General features: G+C 40.6%; 1 protein-coding gene across 1 annotated transcript in view; it reads right to left on the reverse strand.

Annotated features, from left to right (window-relative positions):
- znrf1 (zinc and ring finger 1) overlaps nucleotides 1-23,242 on the reverse strand; it is a 234,639-nt gene that overhangs the window by 35,683 nt on the left and 175,714 nt on the right. Inside the window, exon 3 of the mRNA XM_072279433.1 lies at nucleotides 11,398-11,503. Within this exon, the coding sequence (XP_072135534.1) occupies nucleotides 11,398-11,503 (106 nt within the window). The remainder of the gene's footprint in view (nucleotides 1-11,397; nucleotides 11,504-23,242) is intronic.

The following is a 23,242-nucleotide window of genomic DNA, read 5'->3' on the forward strand; positions in this document are numbered from 1 at the left end:
TCGAGGCTCGACTGGAGCGGAGGCCTCCACAACTGTGACTCGGCTTAAGGGCTTGTTTCAGCCAGGAGCCCGGCCATCCAGGATTAAGTGTCGGCTTTGAGGCCTGATCCAATCGACAGCCCAGGCCCAAGGCAGCTGGAACTGGCAGCGGAGCCAAGAGGCAATATCGAGCCAAGTTGGAAGCTCAGGCTAACCAAAGGGATGCCAGTAGACTATGGCAGGGTCTAAATGAGATCACTGGGCACAAAGAAAAGGCTGGGAATATCAATAACTGTGGCACTTCTCTTCCTGACGAACTAAATGTATTCTATGCAAGATTCGAACAGAAGAGGAGCATCCCGCTCCCTCCGGATGAACCGGACCTGGTGGCATCGAGATTCATCGTCAACGAGGAAGACATTAGAAGGGCCTTCTTGAAGATAAATCCAAGGAAGGCGACGGGTCCAGATGGCGTCCCAGGACGGGTTCTCCGGGCCTGTGCAAGCGAGCTAGCTGGAGTGTTTGCTGACATCTTCAATTGCTCCTTGCTTCAGTCTAAGATCCCCTCGTATTTTCAGAAGGCAACGATAATCCCAGTGCCGAAGAAGAGCAAAGTGGCATGTCTGAATGACTATCGACCTGTGGCTCTGACATCAATTGCTATGAAGTGCTTCGAGAGACTGGTTTTGGCACACGTCAACCACAGCCTACCGGTCAACCTTGACGCTTTGCAATTCGCCTACCGGAACAACAGGTCAACGGCAGATGCCATCTCTCTGGCCTTACATTCCTCCTTAGAACACCTGGAGAATAAAGACGCATACATAAGCCTCCTTTTCATTGATTACAGCTCTGCCTTTAATACCATCGTTCCAAATAAACTGATTCCTAAGCTCCGGAACCTGGGCCTTAGCACTCAAATCTGCAGCTGGATCTTCAACTTCCTCACAGACAGGATGCAGGCTGTAAAAATAGGGGACAAGCTCTCCTCTACAATCACTCTGAGCACCGGTGCCCCACAAGGCTGTGTACTCAGCCCCCTGCTGTACTCACTGTACACCCATGATTATGCAGCCAAGTTTCCATCAAACTCAATATATAAGTTTGCTGATGACACAACAATTGTAGGCCGTATCTCGGGTAATGATGAGTTTGAGTACAGAGAGGAAATTAAGAACCTGGTGGCATGGTGCGAAGACAATAACCTATCTCTCAATGTCAGCAAGACGAAGGAATTGGTTTAGACTTCAGAAGGAACAGCGGACCGCACGACCCAATTTACATCGGCAAGTGGAACAGGTCATAAGCTTTAAGTTCCTCGGGGTCAATATCACAAATGACCTGACTTGGTCCAACCAAGCAGAGTACACTGCCAAGAAGGCCCACCAACGCCTTTACTTCCTGAGAAAACTGAAGAAATTTGGCCTGTCCCCTAAAACCCTCACTAATTTTTATAGATGCACCGTAGAAAGCATTCTTCTAGGGCGCATCACAGCCTGGTATGGAAGTTGTCCTGTCCAAGACTGAAAAAAGCTGCAGAAGATCGTGAACACAGCGCGGCACAGCACATCACACAAACCAATCTTCCGTCCTTGGACTCACTTTACACTGCACGCTGTCGGAGCAGTGCTGCCAGGATAATCAAGGACACGGCCCACCCAGCCAACACAATTTTTGTCCCTCTTCCCTCCGGGAGAAGGCTCAGGAGCTTGAAGACTCGTACGACCAGATTTGGGAACAGCTTCTTTCCAACTGTGATAAGACTGCTGAACGGATCCTGACCCAGATCTGGGCCATACCCTCCAAATATCTGGACCTGCCTCTCGGTTTTTTTGCACTACCTTACTCCCCATTTTTCTATTTTCTATTTATGATTTATAATTTAAATTTTTAATATTTACTAATTTTAACTATTTTTAATATCTTTAATATTTAATATTTGTAATCCAGGGAGTGTGAAGCGCAGAATCAAATATCGCTGTGATGATTGTATGTTCTAGTACCAATTGTTTGGCGACAATAAAGTATAACGTATAATGAAGCTTTTAATTGCCAATTCCAGGTCTTGATATATAAGGTACAAAAAGTATACTAAAATGGTGTTGATTGGAGAACCGATAACAGTCTGTCAGAATAACTTCAGTAATTATTTCAACAAATAAACCTCGTTTGAGATTTAACAGGTGCCAATCGTAATCTTTTTTCCATTAGTATGCACTAACAATCAGAAAGCACAGCAGTCTTGTAAACAACAAAACCAATCTGTGTTAACTAATGCCACACTAACATCTTTTACTCACCAAATCTAATCTGTAGAGCAAGTCACCGTGCATCTTGGGAAGCAGGAATGGCAGCTTAGGTAGAGAAAGCAACCTGTCTCACAGGCATGAGCCTCAGTATCTAGATCAAAGGGGTGTACAACTGAAAAGGTGTTTGCACATCAGTGAGTCAAGAAAGTCATCAAGAGTCAGGGTAAAATCGCAATGGGAGTAAATGCCAAAGCACCAATTGCAAGGAGCATTGCCCATAGTAAGCGCCCACAGGAAAAATTATGAATAACCTAAAATAATTGATCAAAAACAAAAAATCCCATCGACTAACTAGTGTACTACAACATTCACAGTTCAAAATAAAACTCAGATTTACTATCACCAACATGCGTCATGAAATTTGTTGTTTTGCAATAGCAGTACAGTGCAATACACAAACTGTACTATAAATTATAATAAATATATATTAAAAAAGTAATACAAAAGAGAGCAAATTAGTTCATGGGTTCGCTGTCGGTTCAGAAGCCTGATGGCGGAGGGGAAGAAGCTATTCCTAAAATATTGAGCATGTGTCTTCAAGCTCCTGTACCTTCTCTCTGATGGTGGCAGTGAGAAGGGGGCATGTCCCAAGTGGCGGGGGTCCTTAATGACGGGTGCTGTCTTCATGAGGCACTGCCTTTTGAAGATGTTCTCAATGGTGGGGAAGCTAGTGCCTATGATGAAGCTGGCCAAGTTCGCATCACTAGTATTCCTACACAGATTGCATGCCTAACATTCAATTCCAGCACAGACTGTTGTCGCTTGTGATAAGATAATATAATCAGAAGTCAGGTCTTGAAGGTCCATAGCTGCAAATGGTTGAAAGATTATGGACACAGCAAAATGCCTAAGGAGGTGTGAGTTATGGAGGCCTCCTCAGGGCACACCACTGATCATTAATGAGAACCTTAAGAAATGAGACCTTTTGGGTTGAATTAGTACATGGCACTAAACGCCCTGCAAAGGTGTCAGTGTGTCACTTACTGAACCTTCTAAAATTTATAACCTGGGAAAATCTTTGCAACCACACTAACTGCTATTACAATGTATACAGGCTCCTTAATTTTATATCTGCAGCAAAATGCTGCTGATTACAATTTAAGGTGATTATTAACCTGTTCCAACTAGAAGTATTGGGGTAATAGTGACATTTAAAGCTAGGGTGAAGTGAACTGGCTAGGGTGTGCTTTGTAGCAGGTCTGCCTAGCACTAGATTTTGGAAGTCAGCCTCAGAATCCATCTCTCAACAGACAAATGGAGGCAAGAAAAACTTCCTGATTGTAGCTTGAGTTAGACTTCCTAACAAAGGTGTTCCCCATTTCTCCTCAGACTTCCCTGTAATAAAGGCTATGTTTTCAGCCCCTTGTGCATGATGCCTAATGAGATCACATCAAGAGAACTTAGTTATCAGGTACAAAGCTTCATCTCATTCATAAATGCTTAGAAGATTGAAAAACCTGTGACGTTTCAATGTTTGGTGTGATTGAGTCTTTTGAGCTGTGCTCCAGTTGGTACCCCAAGAAGTGATGATATATTTAAATAGCAGATTGTAGCCTTGCTCCTGTAGTGCCAACCTAATTTCTTGACCGTGACCCACACTCAGTATTAATTACTTAGAAGCAAATCATTTTCAAAGAAGGCACCTAATGAATGATGGTGTCATGCCCACCGTATGCCTTAGATGCATGGCACATTCAGTACGCCACAATTAAATGTTTCAATGTGTGTCAGTTGCACAACACCTTATAACAGTGACATGCAATTAGCTTAATGCCACAGCACTCTTCAAAACAAAACATGCATTACCCAACTGAACTTCCAGATGTGTCTATCTTTTCCGGGTTTCTGCCAATTCTTTTTGCCTTAATATTCAGTGTTAAAACATTTTTGTATGCTAAAGATGCTATGCAAATGTAAGATGATATTAATTTGTGGAATTTAAATGATTAGAAATTAAATTAAGCAATTCCTGTTACAGATAACTTCAATCCAGTAAATATTAAATATGTACTCCTTCATTGATATACTATGAATATTTTCATCATTAACCATCAATGTTGTAGTTCATTACGCTTGCCCACTCTGCTTCACTCCACCCTGTGCAATTAAGGGCACTTTAACCCTTCTACATCCTCTGTGTTTTCCTAGTTAATGTAAGAAAAAATTAGAATCAAACCTGTGGATCTTACATTCATATTGATAGACCTGCAATATCAGTGCAGTTATCAGCAACGTCAATTGAAAGCTGCATTTGAGCTGTTAATTACTGATAATATAGGGAATTCTGCCATTGTTGAGAATTGGTTGGTTGTGATTACAAGCTAATAATCCAGTTGATGGATTTAAAGATGTTAACCCATGGCAATAAACCTCAGGCAACTATAAAAATATTATAAGCTTGAAAAAACAGGTCAATTTATGCAGTGAGGCTTACTTGGTTTGGGCCCAATTTTCACGTAAGCAGCAACTTCTCAGTGTAAACCCCATCAATACTTTTTCATATAACAGCAATTTAATCAAGAAAATTAAATAACACAACACCAACACTGCAGGTTTAAAGCTGATAGGCAGCTATTGTTTCAGGTGGGCCAGAGGAAGGCTGGAATTATGATATAGCTTGTTTAGGCAGAAATGCAAATAATGCACAATTACGAATAAATACTTCTCGAACTTCCAGCCGTGTACAAGTATCAATTATAACTGATGCTTTGATGACAAACTCCATCGTCTTGATCAGAAATGATGCCTGGGCATGTCTAGTCCAGTGGTATTTATACTCCGCCTCCCCACCAAGTCCGTTCCTCCTGATTGATCAGTCCTCATCCAATCAGGATTCCACTCTCCCACCTTGTTTACAATCGAATTCCAGTTCTTACTTACCTTCGTCTTTGCTAAAATTCTTTTCCTCTAGTTTTATTTCAATGGTTACCTGGCAATATTGGTGGTAGCAAAACATTTCATTCACAATGACCACAGGATTGACTTTAACGGCACAAAACTACTGTGTCACATCACTGGTTTTTGGGACTGTCTGGTAAAGGAAGCCATTGAAATAAAATTAGAAGAAAAGAATTTTAACAAAGACGAAGGTCTCGCTCTAAGTAAGAACTGAAATTTGATTTTAAACAAGGTGGGATGGGAGAGTGGAAACCTGACTGGATGAGGACTGATCAATCAGGAGGGACGGACTACAGGTGCATAAATACCAATGGACTGGATATGTCCAGGCATCATCCTTGAAACATAGGTTATAATCAATACCTGTACCTGACTGGAAGCCCGAGACGAGTTTATTTTTACACCGGTAAAGCACTAGATCCCTTTCCTAAGCACAATCAATCAATGTTCTCATCGAATGTGGAAAATGTTACTTTTAAACAGATTAAAAATTCACATTTAATGCCACAGTTTGAGTAAACTTGAAAGCATTTTGCTTCTGCTGGAATGTGAAATGCCAGACATGTTTGAAAGACAAGTTTGACAACAGGATACAGAAAGATTGTTGTATTTTTATTTTAGCCAATAATTTCTGCAATGTAATACAACCTTACCTCATTTTTACTAACCAGTTGAAGGAAAAATATCAACCTTTTTTTTTTCGTTGAGCCCTGTATTATGGGGAAATTTTGCTCAGAAGATAAACTTCATTTTTGTCTAAATTCTGAACAACTGCCCATCTAAACTTAAAACTGTATTGATCGGTGTAGCATTTAATGAGATTGTGCAGCCACCTACCCAGAATTGGCATGGGGCTTTGTGGAAAGAAGTTTGTCTACAGGATTTCAGATAATTTCAAAAGCAGAACAATACTGTCGAAAACATGATCATCATCAATACCTAGAATATTCCAGTTAGAAATTCAATAATAGGGGAGCAAGGAAAAAAGTTCAACAGTTCATGATTTAGGAAATCCTGTCTATGCAGCCTTACAGAGCTCTTTGTCTGCTTCTGCATGGCATTCACAGCTTTAATGGAGGAAAAATTTCTTTATCTCTGTTCATTAAGCCACAGAGACTTAATTTTAAGTAATCTGAAAGAGTGCAACGGCAAAACTGGAAACTGGGGTATCCCCGAATGAAAGCTGAAGAGAAATGAGTATTGAAGCTGCTACTTGATTTTATGTACCTCATGCCCTCAACAATCCTGAAAAAGCGGCTCATTTCAGCCCCCAGATTTTATAATCATTTTGATGGCTTTTTCTAGTGACCAGTTTCACCTAAAGCAAGATTTGAGGAGTTATTTTTCTGATTGCCTGGTAATTAACAAGAGGATCTAATCTATGCTTCTTTAGTGCCATATTCCAACAGGATGGTATCTGAATAATCTTGGTGAATAATGTGGTGAATCAAAGCCTACTAGACCAATGATCATAAAAAATAACTTTTTGAACAATAATTTCAGGGACAAGAATTCCAATTGTGGGCAAAATAAATAACTCCTCAAACTGCCATTTTCCCACCCCCTAGTTTCCTCTCAGATTCATGGGTGTCAGTGCTCATAACATTATAATTATTTCTATTCTGATTCACTTGATTTTTGGACTTTCTATAAAAAGGCAAGAAAAGCAAAGCACGCTCTATGAGGGCAATCACTACTCCTGATAGTTCTTTGTAGCTAAAATTGCTGATAACCCATAAGCAGGGGTGTGCCTATTTTCAACATTTTGACAAACCCTGCCTGAGCTGCAAGGCATTTACAGCATTTTTTAGTTTTTGTTTTTTGCGTATTTCCAGTATCCACAGTACGATGTTTTGCTCTTAGTGCCTTGTTTGCCACAAGAGCTGGTCTACTAATGCATGTTATATTGCGGCCCGAGCCCAACTTGGAAACATGAGAATAAACAAAATCTATTACTAGTTGCCTCAAACACAGTGTCCTAATCTGAGCATGCATCACAAGATCTGATCAAAATCTGAAGCAACCTCTGAAAAACTGAGATACGGAAAGGAAAAACATATTAAATAAATAAAAATATCCACTTACAAGCAAGAGACATTTCTCAATTAAAAATGAAGTAGTGCTCATATGTAACTGGGCTTTCTTTTCAATTTCAGCTTTACTCCTACCTTTGCCCTCATTTCACCTCTCTACCCAAATCTTTGCTCCTCAGCTCTCCTGTCAGCAATCTCCTTTAATATATCAAAATGAACACTTTCTCACTCTGATTATGCCACTTGTAACTTAATAATGTGGGGAAATCACAGGTACATATCCAGCACAATGTCCAACTAACTTTCAGCATTCCAGAACACTATGCAACCTCTTTCTGATTTAATTTTATTCAGATTTGACTGAAAACCAGTTGCTCTACATAAAAATCACAGTATTTACATACAAGACAGCTGCAGCATATAGAGCTTGGTCACACATAATTAAATAAATGTGACCAAAATGTTTTCCTTTTTATTCAATTAAAAGATGAAAAATATAGCACTAATTTAAGAGGAAGGGTATAACACATTTGGATTATTTTGAAATTTTCTAAATCTAGTTTTATTCCAAGAAGCAAACAGGAATCAAGTAGTTCTTTTTCAGCCATTCAGTTCCTGTTTGCAATTGGAAATAAGGCATTCTCGCTTGGAACTCTCAATATTAAATTGCAGTTGTTTGTTTTAAGTTATTGCATAGATATAGGTCTAAGAACACTGAAGGAAAAGTAAGAAATTTCAGTTGGCTGATTTTCTGAACTCAATTCAATGGATGCAAGTCTATAGCACTAAAAAAACACAATTTAACATAAATGAAATACATGTAGCTGAAAAATTAAATTCATTGTACTAGTAGGGCACTGTATTAAAAGGGTTAAGACAAAAAGTTTCAGTTTTCATAATTGACGCAGTTCCTTGAGTTGGTTAACACAGAGGCAAGGGTCTACATCTCAAATGTATACACGAAAATAGTTTTTAAAGCAACTGAACTTCTTAATGCTGTCTTTGTTAATGTATGCACATATTGTGAATTACTTTGAGAAAGAACACAAAACTGCATATAAAATGAGATGTTGATATGCAAGTGCTGATTTTTAGTGATTGCGCAATTCAACACACCGTATGCTGAATTAGATGACCTTTCTGGTGAAAATACATCACCTAGATACAAGCATAAGAAACAAAAGCAGCAGTAGATAGTTTTGCCATTCCTGCCCCATTGCCATTCAGTGACATCGCAAACATGTCCATTTATTCCCTTCATATACAAAAGCTACTGGTCGCCATCTTAAATAACCTCAGCAACGACTCCACAACCTCTTTGTGAGCATGTTGCTGCATAGGATTTGCCACCCTCCAGGTAAAGAAATCTCTTCATCTATGTTCTGAACAGTTGAGTCCTTATTTTGAGACTGTTACTCTAGCTCTGGACAACTTAGACATGGGAAACATCATCCCTGCATCGACCCTATCAAACCCCATCAAATAAAATCTGTATATTTCAATGAGATTACCTCTTCTAAAGTCTAGGGAGTTTCGGCTCAGTCTGCTTAATCTCTTTCCCTACATCAACTCCCCTACGTTCCACGAATTAACCAGGTAATCCTTCAATGAATATCCTTTATCACTGTTCCTTGGGTAATAAGATTAAGCAGTGTATAATATTTCCAGTGTGGTTTCACCAGTACCCTATTCATTTGCAGTAAAACGTCTTTATTCTTACACTCAAATACTTTTTCATTAAAGGCCAATTTAATATTTGGCTTCCAACTTGCTTGTTGTACTTTCATATGAACTTTCAGTGGTTTGTGTACAAAGAACACTCGGGCTTCTGAATAAGAATATCTGTCAATCTTACGCCATTCAAAAGATACCGTTTTTTTTGTACCTTTTGTACCAAAATAGATGAACTCTTATTTTTCCTCATTATATTTCAACTGCCGTATTTCTGCCCATTCATGCTGCTTTCTATATCTCCCTGAAACTTCACAGCCCACACGACCACCCATCTATGTACGATTAGCAAATCTGGATATAATGCCCCTGACCCTTTCATCCGTCATTGATGTAGATTATGAGCAGTAGGGACCCCAGAATGATCCCTGCAGCAAGCACAAGTCATAGCCTCCCAACCCAAAATAATATATTAATTCCTACTCTTTGTATTCTGCCCATTAATCAACTTGAGTATAATATCCCCAGTACTGTGCACTCCCATTGTGTTTAGTTGCATCTTATTGAAAGTCCTGAAAATAAATACTCATTACATCAACTGATTCACTCTTATACATGTGCTAGCTACAGCATCAAGAAAATTCAAATAATTTGTCAAAACATGATTTCACTTCCATGAATCCATTTTGACTCTGCCCAATCCTATTGTTACCTTTTAAATCTTCATCCTTTGAAATAAATTTTAGCATTGCCTTCCTACTTGTGTTGTTCCAACTTCTCTACCATCTACTTTTACACTTCCTCATCTTTTCTTGAATAGTTATAAATATGTGAAGAATTCTCAACCTTAAAGAATTTTGAATGATGTATTAACATTTTCATGACCATCAGGGCCTTAATTTCAAAATTGTACTAAATCGTTTTCAACCTTTATATAAAATGTTATATTATGATCACTCTTCCCTGAAGGCTCCTTAACTGCAAGATTATTAATTAACCTTTTCTTATTACACAACACTAGGTTAAAACCCAGCTTTTTCTCGATCAGTTCCTCAAGTCATTAATCTAGAAAATCATTCCAGACATTCCATGAATCCCTCTTAGGCATTATTGCTAATTTGCCTTGCTCATTCTACACACAGGGTTGCTCATGATTATCACCTTACTCTTGTAACCAGATGCTCTGATTTTATGGTTTAGATTATGCCCAAGAGTATAAACATGGCTAAATTTGCTTCTGAATAGCTTCTGAGCTGAGAATGTTCCATACTAATGTAGTAGAAAAAAATTACAAAGCATTATCACCCTATCCTTCAGCACAAAGTCATATGTGTACATCGCGTTATGTAATACATCACATTCAGAAACAATAATGCAGTGTGGGTTAAGTAAATCCAAAAAGTGTACTTGGGAAGCTAACTATGATATGAAATATTATCATTACATGTCGCATTAGCCAGTTTGTTTACAATATATGAAACAATGCTTATGCTGTATTCCAAGTATCTAATTAGATAAACACTCCATTCCAGAAAGAAAAGTTGCCACAGTGACTAAATGAGACCCAAATATCTAAAATACCCCAATGAAACACTATCTTGTATTCAAACATTACTGGTGGCCCATCTGTTTGGTTAGGGATTAGAAAATGCTAATCTTAATCATACCTCAATTCATTCATTTAATTTCTGATTAATTGCCACAACAGTCAGGCATCTACAGAAAAGAACCCATGCCATCACGAGTGTATTCTGTTAAAGATACCTATAATAATTTGACTTCCAAGTAATTGCTTCTATGCAAATTAAGAAAAAAAATACCTGTGACATGACAGAATGGATTTTGTGTTCCCACAATGATCCATGCAGATGACCCATGAATTATGGCTTTAAGGTTACAGAAAACCACCCCCACAGAATCCACAAATTCATAGGATTCATTCTCACAGAATTTATGAGGGGGAAATGTAAATAAGTATACTATTTCCTTGCTTGGTAGGGTTTTTTTCTCTTTTCTTTTGTCACCAAAATTTTTTCAATCTTTAAAACGATGTTTTTTTCTTGAGACATTGTAAGTGTTGTCTACTTCGATGTACTCTTGTTAATTTTGGATAATAATGATAAAGATTTGAAAAGAAAGAAAGAAAAGTATACTGTAACCATGCAGTTTAAAAAATGTGATATTGTTTGTTTTCTAGGAATACAATCCACCCCCCCCGCAACTTGCTATAATGTGGGGATTGCTTGTGATCAGACATGCTTGTCACACCACCCTCTTTCATTATGATTTATGGCTCTGTGACTCACAACAATTATCAACCCCAAAATTGAAGATCAGTGCTGTAGACATGAAGTCTCATCATCCTACATGGGATCATTTGCTTTTTAATTACCTTTTAGACAAAGTCAATATTTGTGGCCATTAAAATCACTCAAAGATACAAAAAACTGATATCATCCAGGGTACTAAATTCAGTACTTAATATGTATACTGCAGAGCCTACTTACCTTTTGTGGTAGATACACAGACAAGGAAGTCGAGCTATCGTGTCTCCTTGCAGAAGCTCCTCCAAACAGATTACACATTCCCCAGCATCTTTACTCAGAACATCATCTGCAAAGTAAAATTTTATTTTACAAATTCTTTGAAAAATTATTCAATTTTTTAATTTATGTTTATCCATCTCATTGTGTGCAGAATTACTTTTAACTTGGAGTTGAAGGGTTTGAAATACTGAGAAACAAATGAACAGCTTATTTTTAAAATCAATTTATTTCCTACAACCAGATATTTGACCATAAGTTTAAAATCCCTATGCACCATTTCATCTCCCTTATGTAACAATGAATTTATTACAACATTACTACAACTCTGTTTCAGTTCTCAGTCTGTAATAAGTTTGGTAGTAACACTGAACTTTAGGCATTTTTGGAGGCTCTTTGCATACTACCATTTAAATAACACAATGAAACTACACCATCTTGCCTTAAGAAATTGTTATTGTAGTTCACTCCTTTTTATTTGTGCTTAAATTAACATGGACCTTTCACAGATGATAGTTGCTGCGTCATTCTCATGGAGATGAGCAGTGCTTTTAAAGACACACCTCAATTGCAGCCCAAAGCTGATGGGATGAGAAAGCACACTGCAAGGTATGTGGAACAGGGAGCTGTTGAATTCTTTAGAGGTCAACCCCGTGTCTCCAACTGCCGAGGGGGAAATCATCTCCACTGGCTACAGCTTGCCCCAAAGCTCCATGATCAGTGGCAGAAACTTCCGTTCCACAGAACGAACAGCCTGTCTCTACTGTGGACTGAGAGTGCGAAGGGGGCAGGGAGGAGAAAATCATAGTTGGGAAAAGGAGAAGGGAGAGAGGAGGGAGCAGGAAGCACCAGAGAGATGTTCTGTAATGATCAATAAATCAATTGTTTGGAATCAAGTGACCTTGCCTGGTGTCTCAGGGCTGGGTATGTCTGCACCCGCGCCACCCCCAACCACCCATCCCCCGCACCTAGCACTTCTCCTTTGCCACCTGTCCCACACCCCTCCTGTGGCGCTCCCACACTCCTCATTCCCAATGTCAGTTGCTTCCACCAGATTCATAAACTCACTCTCCATTCCACATTGACAAATAGTTTTAGCACCCTAGCAATACGTAATGTACCTAAGACTTTTGTACAGTACTATACTACCTTGTGATTCATTTTCTTGTGGGCATACTCTGTAAATCCAAGAATCATAATAGAAGTAATGAAGGACCACCTAGACATAACTGACAATCAGTGTGCAAAAGACAACAAACTGCATAGATGCAAAAAAAAACAAATAAGTAAATAGACAATGGATATCGAGAATATGAGATGAAGAGTCCTTGAAAGTGAGTCCATAGGTTGAAAGAACAGTTCAGTGATGGAGCAAGTGAAATTGAATGAAGTTATCCCCACTGGTTCATGAGCCCGATGTATGAGGGGTAATAACTGTTCCTGAACCTGGTAGTGAACATCCTGAGGTTTCCGTACGTTTTTCCTGATGAGATCAGTGAGAAGACAACAGCTTTTGTAGCAGATAATACTAGTGATTACCTGATACGATGATACAGACTGATGTTTTACAGCTCCCCAACCTCACGGCCTGATTGCGACATGCCAGGGCCTGCAAACATTAGCTTGCTTTCGGGCTGTCCCCAGGACAACCTTAGCTGTGTTGGCTAATTATGCAAACGACACATTTCACTGTACATTTCCATGTACATCTGTTAAATAAATCTGAACTATGAATCAGTATTATTAGCTTCACTTCGATATACATGGCCAAACACTGGTTGCTTATCACCTTGGCATAGTTGGGAGAAGAATATATTGAGACTAGCTGGTTCAAATGCACAAACACACTTATATCAAATGCAATTAAGCATAAACTGCCTTCCATAATGAGTACATTCATCTCTGACATACGAAAATCAGTGGCTGGGAAAAGAGCAACTAAGGAAAAGAGCTTGATTTGATCTGGCATTCCAGTTGTGTTTCTTATCCCCCCACCTTCAAAAATAAGAGACAGATAGGACATTCCTATGGGAACCTTACTCTACCTCATTCAAAATCACAGTGGAGGCTGGGGAAAAAGATAAGGAAGTTACAGCCAGAAAGCAGAATTAGAATCAGGCTTATATCACTGGCAAATATTGTGAAATTTGTTCCTTTGCAACAGTAATAAATTACAATACATATTAATAAAATAACTATAAATGACAATAGGTATATATAAAAATTAAATAAGTAGTCCAAAAAAAAGGAGAAAACACAATTCATGGGTCCATTGTCCATTCAAAAATCTGATGGTGGATGGGAAGAAACTGTTCTTGAAACGTTGAGTGTGTGTCTCCAGGCTTCCATTCCTCATCCTTGATGGTAGCAATGAGAAGAAGGAATATCCTGAATGATGGGGATGATGCTGCCTTTTTGAGGCATTGCCTTTTGACAGTGTCTTGAATGCTGGAAGGCTAGAGCCCATGATGGAGATGGCTGAGTTCACAACTTCCTGAAACTTTTTCCGATGCTCTGCTCTGACCCCTCAGTACCACACGGTGATGCAACAAGTTAGAATGCTCTGTAGATAATTCCAATTGTCTTTGGTAGCAAACCAATTCTCCTCAGACTCATAATGAAGTATAGCTGCTGTTGCGCCTTCTTTGTATGCATGTGTATGTGTGTATATAGAAGCATCCGTTAGTCTCATGAGACCATGGATTTGCGCCTTGGACGGTTTCCAGGGTGCAGGCCTGGGTAAGGTTGTATGGAAGATCAACATGCCCATGCTGCAAGTTTCCCCTCTCCATGTCACCGATGTTGCCCAAGGGAAGGGCATTAGGACCCATACAGCTTGGCACCAGTGTCATCGCTGAGCAATGTGTGGTTGAGTGCCTTGATCAAGGACACACGCTGCCTCAGCCAAGGCTCACACTAGTGACTTTCAAATCACTAGACAAACATCTTAACCACTTGGCCATGCGCCAACACTTCTTTGTAATTGAATCAATATATTGGGCCCAGGATAGATGCACAGAGATGTTGAAACCCAGGAACTTGAAACTGCTCACCCTTTCCAGTTCTGAACCCTTGATGAGAAATAGAAAGATGGTTCCCTTGGCTTCTCCTTCTTAAAGACCACAATCAATTCCTTGGTCTTACTGGCGTTGAATGCAAGGTTGTTGCTGCTACACTACTCAACCAGCTGATCTATCTCACTCCTGTATAGCTCACCACCACCCGAAATTCTTCCAACAATAATTGTCATTGTCAAATCTATAAATGACATTTGACCTCTGCCTAACCACGCAGTTGTGCGTGTACAGAGAGTAGAGTAGTGGACCAAGCATGCATCCTTGAGGTGCACCGGTATTGATTTGTACAGGTCTTCAGAGTTCTACCAGGTACACCAGCAGGCCCAGACACCTTCAGAGGGTTCATCCTCCTGAAAGGTGTTATGACGTCAGCCCCCGAGACAGAGATCTCAGAGTCGTCAGATGCTGCAGGGATTTGCACAGCTGTAGTTTTATTCTCCTTTTCAAAGCGAGCATAAAAGGCATTAAGCTCATCTGGAAGTAAAGCATCACTACTAGGTTTCAACCCTGCCAGAGCTGATGTGCATTCGATTCTGTTTCCAGCCTCAATCAGAATTGATTTTTGCTCTTAAGATAGCCTTCTGAAGGTCAAGCCTGGACTTCTTGCAGAGTCCTGGATCACCGGTCTTGAATACCAAAAATCTAACCTTCCACAAACTACAAATCTCCTGGTTCATCCTTGACTTCTGATTTGGGGACGTCCGGTATGTTCTCAAAGGCACACACTCATTCACACATGTTTTGATGAGGTCAGTGACAACTGTGGCATGTTAATTCAGATTTCAAGATGAATCCGTGAATATTGTCCAGTCCACTGACTCAAAGCAATCCTGTAAACGCTCCTCTGCCTCCTTTGGTCCTTACCACTGGTGCTGCAGTCTTTAGTCTCTACCTACTCACTGGGAGTAGAAGTACAGCCAGGTGATAGAACTTTCCAAAGTGTGGGCATGGAATGATAGAGTATGTGTCCTTGACAATGGTATAACAGTGGTCAAGTGTGTTGACTCCTCTGGTACTTTCAGGTGATTCGTTGGTGCAAGTTGTTCAGAAACTTCTTCAAGATGGCCTGGTTGAAATCCCCAACAATAGGGAAGGCATCAGGCTGCGTTGTTTTGTGCCTGCTGATTATGGAGCTTAGCTCCTCCAGTGCCAGCCTTTCGGTGGCCTGAGGTGAAACGTATATCACTAACAGGATGATGGTGGAAAACTCCTTCGGCAGATAAAATGGACGACATTATTCCAGGTTGGGTGAGCAGGACTAAGGCAGAATCGCCATGTATGTGCACCACAATGTGTTAATTATAAAGCATACTCACTTCCTCTGCTTTTACAAGACTGAACAGTACTGTCTATACAGTGAATGAGACCATCCAGCTGCAGCACTGTCTGAAATGGTGGGGAGAGCCATGTTTCTGTGAAACAACGTATACAGCACTCCCTGAAGTCCCTCTGGTACAGCAATCTTCTTCTGATTTCTTCAATTTTATTTTCCAAAAACTGTACATTCACCAGAAGGATAGTCGTAAGTGGGGGTCTGAAGTCTCTGTATTTCAACCTTACTTGCAGCCCAGCATGCTTCCTCTTTCTTAATAGAAAACTGCACTCAAGACCTCAGTCTGCAGTCCGGGATCTGTCGATTTTGAGTATCAGTAGATTTTTTTAAATGTCATAAAATAATGCTGCTTATTGAAGTAACCATCCGTTGTTGTGATTGTGGATGTAGCCACTCTTAAAAAAATCAAAATTATATAGAAACTGAAACTAAGAATATCACTCAACACACATCAAAGTTGCTGGTGAACGCAGCAGGCCAGGCAGCATCTCTAGGAAGAGGTACAGTCAACGTTTCAGGCCGAGACCCTTCGTCAGGACTAACTGAAGGAAGAGTTAGTAAGAGATTTGAAAGTGGGAGGGGGAGGGGGAGATCGAAAATGATAGGAGAAGACAGGAGGGGGAGGGATGGAGCCAAGAGCTGGACAGGTGATTGGCAAAAGGGATATGAGAGGATCATGGGACAGGAGGTCCAGGGAGAAAGATGGGGGGGGGGGGGGATCCAGAGGATGGGCAAGGGGTATATTCAGAGGAACAGAGGGAGAAAAAGGAGAGTGAGAGAAAGAATGTGTGCATAAAAATAAATAACGGATGAGGTACGAGGGGGAGGTGGGGCATTAGCGGAAGTTACAGAAGTCAATGTTCATGCCATCAGGTTGGAGGCTATCCAGACGGAATATAAAGGTGTTGTTCCTCCAACCTGAGTATGGCTTCATCTTTACAGTAGAGGAGGCCGTGGATAGACATGTCAGAATGGGAATGGGACGTGGAATTAAAATGTGTGGCCACTGGGAGATCCTGCTTTCTTTGGCGGACAGAGCATAGGTGTTCAGCAAAGCAGTCTCCCAGTCTGCGTCGGGTCTCGCCAATATATAAAAGGCCACATCAGGAGCACCGGACGCAGTATATCACCCCAGCCGATTCACAGGTGAAGTGTCGCCTCACCTGGAAGGACTGTCTGGGGCCCTGAATGGTGGTAAAGGAGGAAGTGTAAGGGCATGTGTAGCACTTGTTCCGCTTACAAGGATAAGTGCCAGGAGGGAGATCAGTGGGGAGGGATGGGGGGGACGAATGGCCAAGGGAGTCGCGTAGGGAGCGATCCCTGTGGAAAGCGGGGGGGGGGGGAGGGGAGTTGTGTTTAGTGGTGGGATCCCGTTGGAGGTGGCGGAAGTTACGAAGAATAATATGTTGGACCCGGAGGCTGGTGGGGTGGTAGGTGAGGACCAGGGGAACCCTATTCCTAGTGGGGTGGCGGGAGGATGGAGTGAGAGCAGATGTGCGTGAAATGGCGGAGATGCGTTTGAGAGCAGAGTTGATGGTGGAGGAAGGGAAGCCCCTTTCTTTAAAAGAGGAGGACATCTCCCTCGTCCTGGAATGAAAAGCCTCATCCTGAGAGCAGATGCGGCGGAGACGGAGGAATTGCGAGAAGGGGATGGCATTTTTGCAAGAGACAGGGTGAGAAGAGGAATAGTTCAGATAGCTATGAGAGTCAGTAGGCTTATAGTAGACATCAGTGGATAAGCTGTCTCCGGAGATAGTGACAGAAAGATCTAGAAAGGGGAGGGAGGTGTTGGAAATGGACCAGGTAAACTTGAGGGCAGGGTGAAAGTTTAAGAATATCACTGTTAGGCTATAAAGTCCTTTCAAGTTTTGTAAAGTGCATATCAATCCTGAATGTCAAATCTTTGGAAGTACAGAATGGCACTAGAGCAAGTGAAAATCAAAGTTCAAAGTAAATTTATTATCAAAGTGTATATATATGTCAGCATATAAAACCCTGAGATTCTTTTTCTTGTGGGCATACTCAATAAATCCAATAACCATAACAGAATCAATGAAAGACTGACCAACAGGGTGCACAACCAGTGTGCAAATACCAAAAGAAAAAGAAAAAAGAATAATAATTAATAAACAATAAATATCAGGAACATAAAATGAAGAATTCTTGAAAGTGAGTTCATTGTTTGTGGGAACAGTTAAGTGATGGGGCAAGTGAGGTTGAGTGAAGTTATCCCCCCTGTTTCAGGAGCCTGATGGTTGAGGTGTAATAACTGTTCCTGAACCTAGTGGTGTGAGTCCTGAGGCTCCTATACCTTCTTTCTGATGGGAGTTACAAAAAGAAAGCTTAACCTGGTTGGTGGGGGTCCCTGATGATGGATGCTGCTTTCCTGCAACAATGCTCTGTGTAGATGTGCTCAATGGTGGCGAGGGCTTTACCCATGATAAGACTGGGAAAATGGAATACATTATTTGCACCTCATTTGGATGTAAACTAAAAATGATAGGAAATTCCACTCTTCCACAAGGGCAGAAAAGACAGCCACTGAATTGGGAAAGATTGGCTATTCAGTTACCTTTATCTCATTTTCCAGCTTGGCTGCGAATGGGGCAAATCCATTCAGGAACTTGTGATTTATAAAGAAAGAAATAGCAACTACACTGCACAAGAATCATGAAAGGATTTTTTTTTGTAAATTCCACAATGACTAAATTAGTTTAGGACCCATCTTTGAATTGCCTCTGCACCTAGAGAGCTACAGTTACTATATGTCATCGAGTCATTAAACACAATAACACAGAAGCAGATCATTTGGCACATCTAGTCCATGCCAAACTATTAATCTGCCTAGTCCCATTGACTTACACCCATTTCATAGCCATCCATACCCTCCCCAACCATGTACCTGAAAGTGTCATAATAACCAAGTGGGACATGTGCAGTTTTATGAACCTATTGAATTTTATGAATAACACTGGTTGCAGCTCTTCCCACAGCACACCTTTCAATGATAAATTGGGACATGTACACTCTAGCCAGTTTTTAGTTGAATTTACGCTTGTACCCGCCGACAGCTTAATAGCAGAGGAGTGCTTTAACATTACAAGGAGCCAACCCTACACTTTTGGTTCCAGTAACTACTACATTATATATGTAAATAAATGCTTTTTTCTTCGTCCCTACCAGCCAGAGTGGTCGTCTGTACAACTCGGTCTGTACAAAGGCTGGGCTTTTGATGCTGGTGGGCTAAACCAGGCAAGCAAGACTGGCCTGACACATAATCAAAGGTGGCAGGGTCTTCACTCACATTGGAAAATGAGATGAAGTAGATGTTGGATCAAGTGACCAGTCTCTCTCCCAGTGCTGCCTCCAGACACCTACTGCTTCTTCCACTGCAAACTTCAACTCCAGCCCAGCTGACTCTCTCTGCTGATAAAGTTGTCCCACAGTCATTTAGTGTGATTCTTGTGGCTGGTTTCTGAAAATTGGGAATGTCCCATCCAAGCAGGCTCAGTGATTACCTTTGGTCCTATACCTCCTCATGGGTTGCAGAGCAGATCATGCTTGTTAAGTGTCTGGCAAGGCCATTCGGCGACTTCTATAATACATTGAGTCCTAAATTTTTTCCCAATGAAGGCTCCTCAGTTTATTTACAATCCTGCCTCACCTTCTCCCACTCTCCACTTAATTCTACTCCCCATACCCTTTAACATCCCATCTGAACTAATCCCTCTCTTTCTCTCATTGCTTAAATGTAGATCTTTAGTATTACATTTACAAAATGCTTCAATACACTATTTCAGTTTAAATATGTCAACAGCACAATATGAATTTTAATAGAATCCCAGTTGGGGAAAACAACCTGATCCCAATGGATTCATACCAGACCCCACAGTTGAAAAATTCAACAACACAATTCACTTCCTACTCAAAACATCACTACATTGTCATGAATTCTGATCTAGCTTATACCCTATATGGCTCCGGGATATTAAAATATGATCATCATATTCATGGCCAAAATACATGAATTTTGTATATCTGTAAACAAATGTTTATCAAATCAACTGAAGAAAACACTAAAAGATAAAGAATTCCTTTCCCCACCAGCAGGGACACAAGTTTTTAAAATTGTATGTATAACTACTATGTTATAGCTATATACAGTGATATGTAAAGTATTCACCCTCCCCCCCCCAGAAGTTTTCATGTTTTATTGTTTTACAACATTGGATTGCTTTTGACCCTGATCAACAGAAAAAGACTTCTTCGTGTCAATGTGAAAACAGATCTCTACAAAGAGAGCTAAGTTAATTACAAATATAAAACACAAAATAAGTGATTGTATAAGTATTCACCCGCTTTAATATGGCAAACCAAATCGTCACTGATGCAGCCAATTGGTTTTAGAAGTCAGATAATTAGTTCAATGGAGATCACCGTGTGCAGTCAAGGTATTTCAATTGACTGTGGTAAAAATGCACCTGTATCTGGAAGGTTCAACTGCTGATGAGTCGGTATCCTGCCAAAAACTACACCATGAAGACAAATGAACACTCCAAGTAACACCACAAAAAGGTTATTGAAAAGCACAAGTCAAGAGATAAATACAAGAAAATTTCCAAGTCACTGAATATTCCTTGGAGTACAGTTAAGCCAATCATCAAGAAATGGAAAGAATATTGCACAGCTGTAATTCTGCCTGGAGCAGGCAGTCCTCAAAATCTGAGTGACCATGTAAGAAGGGGAATAGTGAGGGAGTTCACCAAGAGACATATGATAACTCTGGAGGAGTTACAAGCTTCAGTGCCTGAAATGAGAGAGACTGTGCATACAACTGTTAACCGGATGCTTCACCAGTCCCAGGGAAAGTGGCAAAGAGAAAGACACTGTTAAAAAAAAAACTCACATGAATTCTTGGCTAGAGTTTGCCAGAAGGCATGTGAGAGACTCTGAAGTTAGCTGGAAGGTGGTTCCATGAACTGATGAAACCAAAATTGTGCCTTTTGGCCATCAGACTAAACATCACACATTAAAAACACAACATCCCTACCGTGAAGCATGGTGGTGGCTGCATCAAGCTGTGGGGTGCTTCGTTGCAGCAGGCCCTGGAAGGCTTGTGAAGGTAGAGGGTAAAAAGAATGCAGCAAAATACAGAGAGATCCTGGAGGAAAACCTGATGCAATGTTTTTTGCAAGAGAACTGTGATTTGTGAGAAGGTTTGTTTTCCAGCAAGATAATGATCCCAAGCATAAAGCCAAAGGTACACAGCTGTGGCTTAAAAACAACAAAGTTAATATCCTGAAATGACCAATTCATAGTGCAGACCTCAAACCAATTGAGAATTTGTGGCTGGACTTGAAAAGGGCTGTTCACTCACGATCCCCATGCAATCTGACAGAGCAGGAACAGTTTTGTAAAGAAGACTGGGGAAAAATTGCAGTGGCCAGATGTACAAAGCTGATAGAGACCTATCCACATAGACTCAAGGCTGTAATTGCTGCCAAAGGAGGATCTACTAAATACTGACTTGAAGGGGGCGAATAATTATGCATCAATTATTTTATGTTTAATAACTGTAATACATTTAGACCAATTTGTAGAAATTTGTTTTCACTCTGACACAAAAAGGACTTTTCTGTTGATCAGCATCAAAAAGCCAAATTAAATCCACTGTGATTCAACGTTTAAAACAATTAAAACATAAAAATTTCCGGGGGGGGTGGGGTGAATATTTTTTGTAAGCAGATGGGTAGTATCCAGCCAGATTAATAATTAACAAAATGGATTTATTGTAAAAGATTATTGGTGATTTACAAAACAAAATTTATGTATCTGCTGCATAAACAACTTAAATCAGATAAAACTTATTACAACTAAAATGGCTGAATAAGCAGAAAGTTTCAACTAAACCAATTCTTGTCTTCTGCCTGAGTGTACCCTCATTACCATAATGTTAATGTAAATCAAGTAATGGTTGGTGCAATGAAATATAATTATTGCACATATCTGTTACCTTATCTGTTCACTTCAAAAATGTTTATTGAATAACAGGTGGACTATTAATATTAATTCAATGCCAATAATTTGATGATTTAAGTTAAATGAACAAAGATTACATCATACATAGCAAAGACACAAAGCTCAAGGAAGTTTATACTCATAACACACTGGAGGGACTCAGCAGGTTGGGCAGCATCAGTGGAAACAATGAGTTGACGTTTCGGGCCGGAACCCTTCATCAGGTCTGAAGAGGGAAGGGGCAGAGGTCCTATAAAGAAGGTGGGGGAGGGTTGGAAGGTTCAGTTGAAAAACCAGTAATTTGAAAGACAAAGGGGTGGGGGAGAGGAAGCAGGGAGGTGATAGGCAGGAAAACGATGGGTAGTAGAAGGAGGTGGAACCATGAGGGAGGTGATAGGCAGCAGGGGGAGGGGGCAGGGTGGAATAGGGATGGAGGAAGGGAGGGGGATGGAATTACCGGAAGTTGGAGAATTCTATGTTCATACCAAGGTGCTGGAGACTACCTAGATGGTATATGAGGTGTTGCTCCTCCAACCTGAGTTTAGCCTCATCATGGCAGTAGAGGAGGCCATGTATGGACATATCTGAATGGGAATCTTAACAGTAATTTGTCTTTCAAATTACTGGTTTCTCAACTGAACCTACCAGCCTTATCCTTCCAACCCTCCCCCACCTTCTTTATAGGGCCTCTGCCCCTTCCCTCTTCAGTCCTGATGAAGGGTTCCGGCCCGAAACGTCAACTCATCGTTTCAACTGATGCTACCCGACCTACTGAGTTCCTCCAGCGTGTTGTGAGTGTTGCTTTGACCCCAGCATCTGCAGATTATTTTGTGTACAAGAAAGTTCGATATGTACAATTGAGTTGACCTGTCACTTTCAACAACTGATTCAATCATCCACAAACATCTCTGTTGAATGAATCTAAATTATCTACCTTGGGAAATGATGAGCTCTCTAATTATAGTTTATTCTGCTCTGACCATTTGACAACTTCAATTACCCTTACATGTAACTTGTTTCTGGAAGCTCCCAAAGCAACATTGTCACAGCCTCACCCACCCAAAGAGATGAGGAATAGAACCCTGCTAGTTCCTATTGTAATGTTTAATTGATAAACGTCAACTTCTTACATTACCAACTTGTACGCGTGATCGGAATGGATAGTGCTACTCTCCCACACCAAAATCCAAGTGGCATCATTAAGACAAATAACTTCTGCAAGATACCCCAACTCTGCCTCTGCCACAGCCACAGCTCATCTGCCTTAGGACCTTTATTTATGCCCTTCTTTTTCTGACCGACTGCGCTCCCCTTGTTCCACCATCCTTAGACTTGTCTCATACCCCATTCACCTGTGTTCAATTAGCTGGACTTCCCACCT

Source organism: Mobula birostris, chromosome 15, assembly GCF_030028105.1.
Source record: "Mobula birostris isolate sMobBir1 chromosome 15, sMobBir1.hap1, whole genome shotgun sequence".
Lineage (NCBI taxonomy): Eukaryota > Metazoa > Chordata > Chondrichthyes > Myliobatiformes > Myliobatidae > Mobula > Mobula birostris.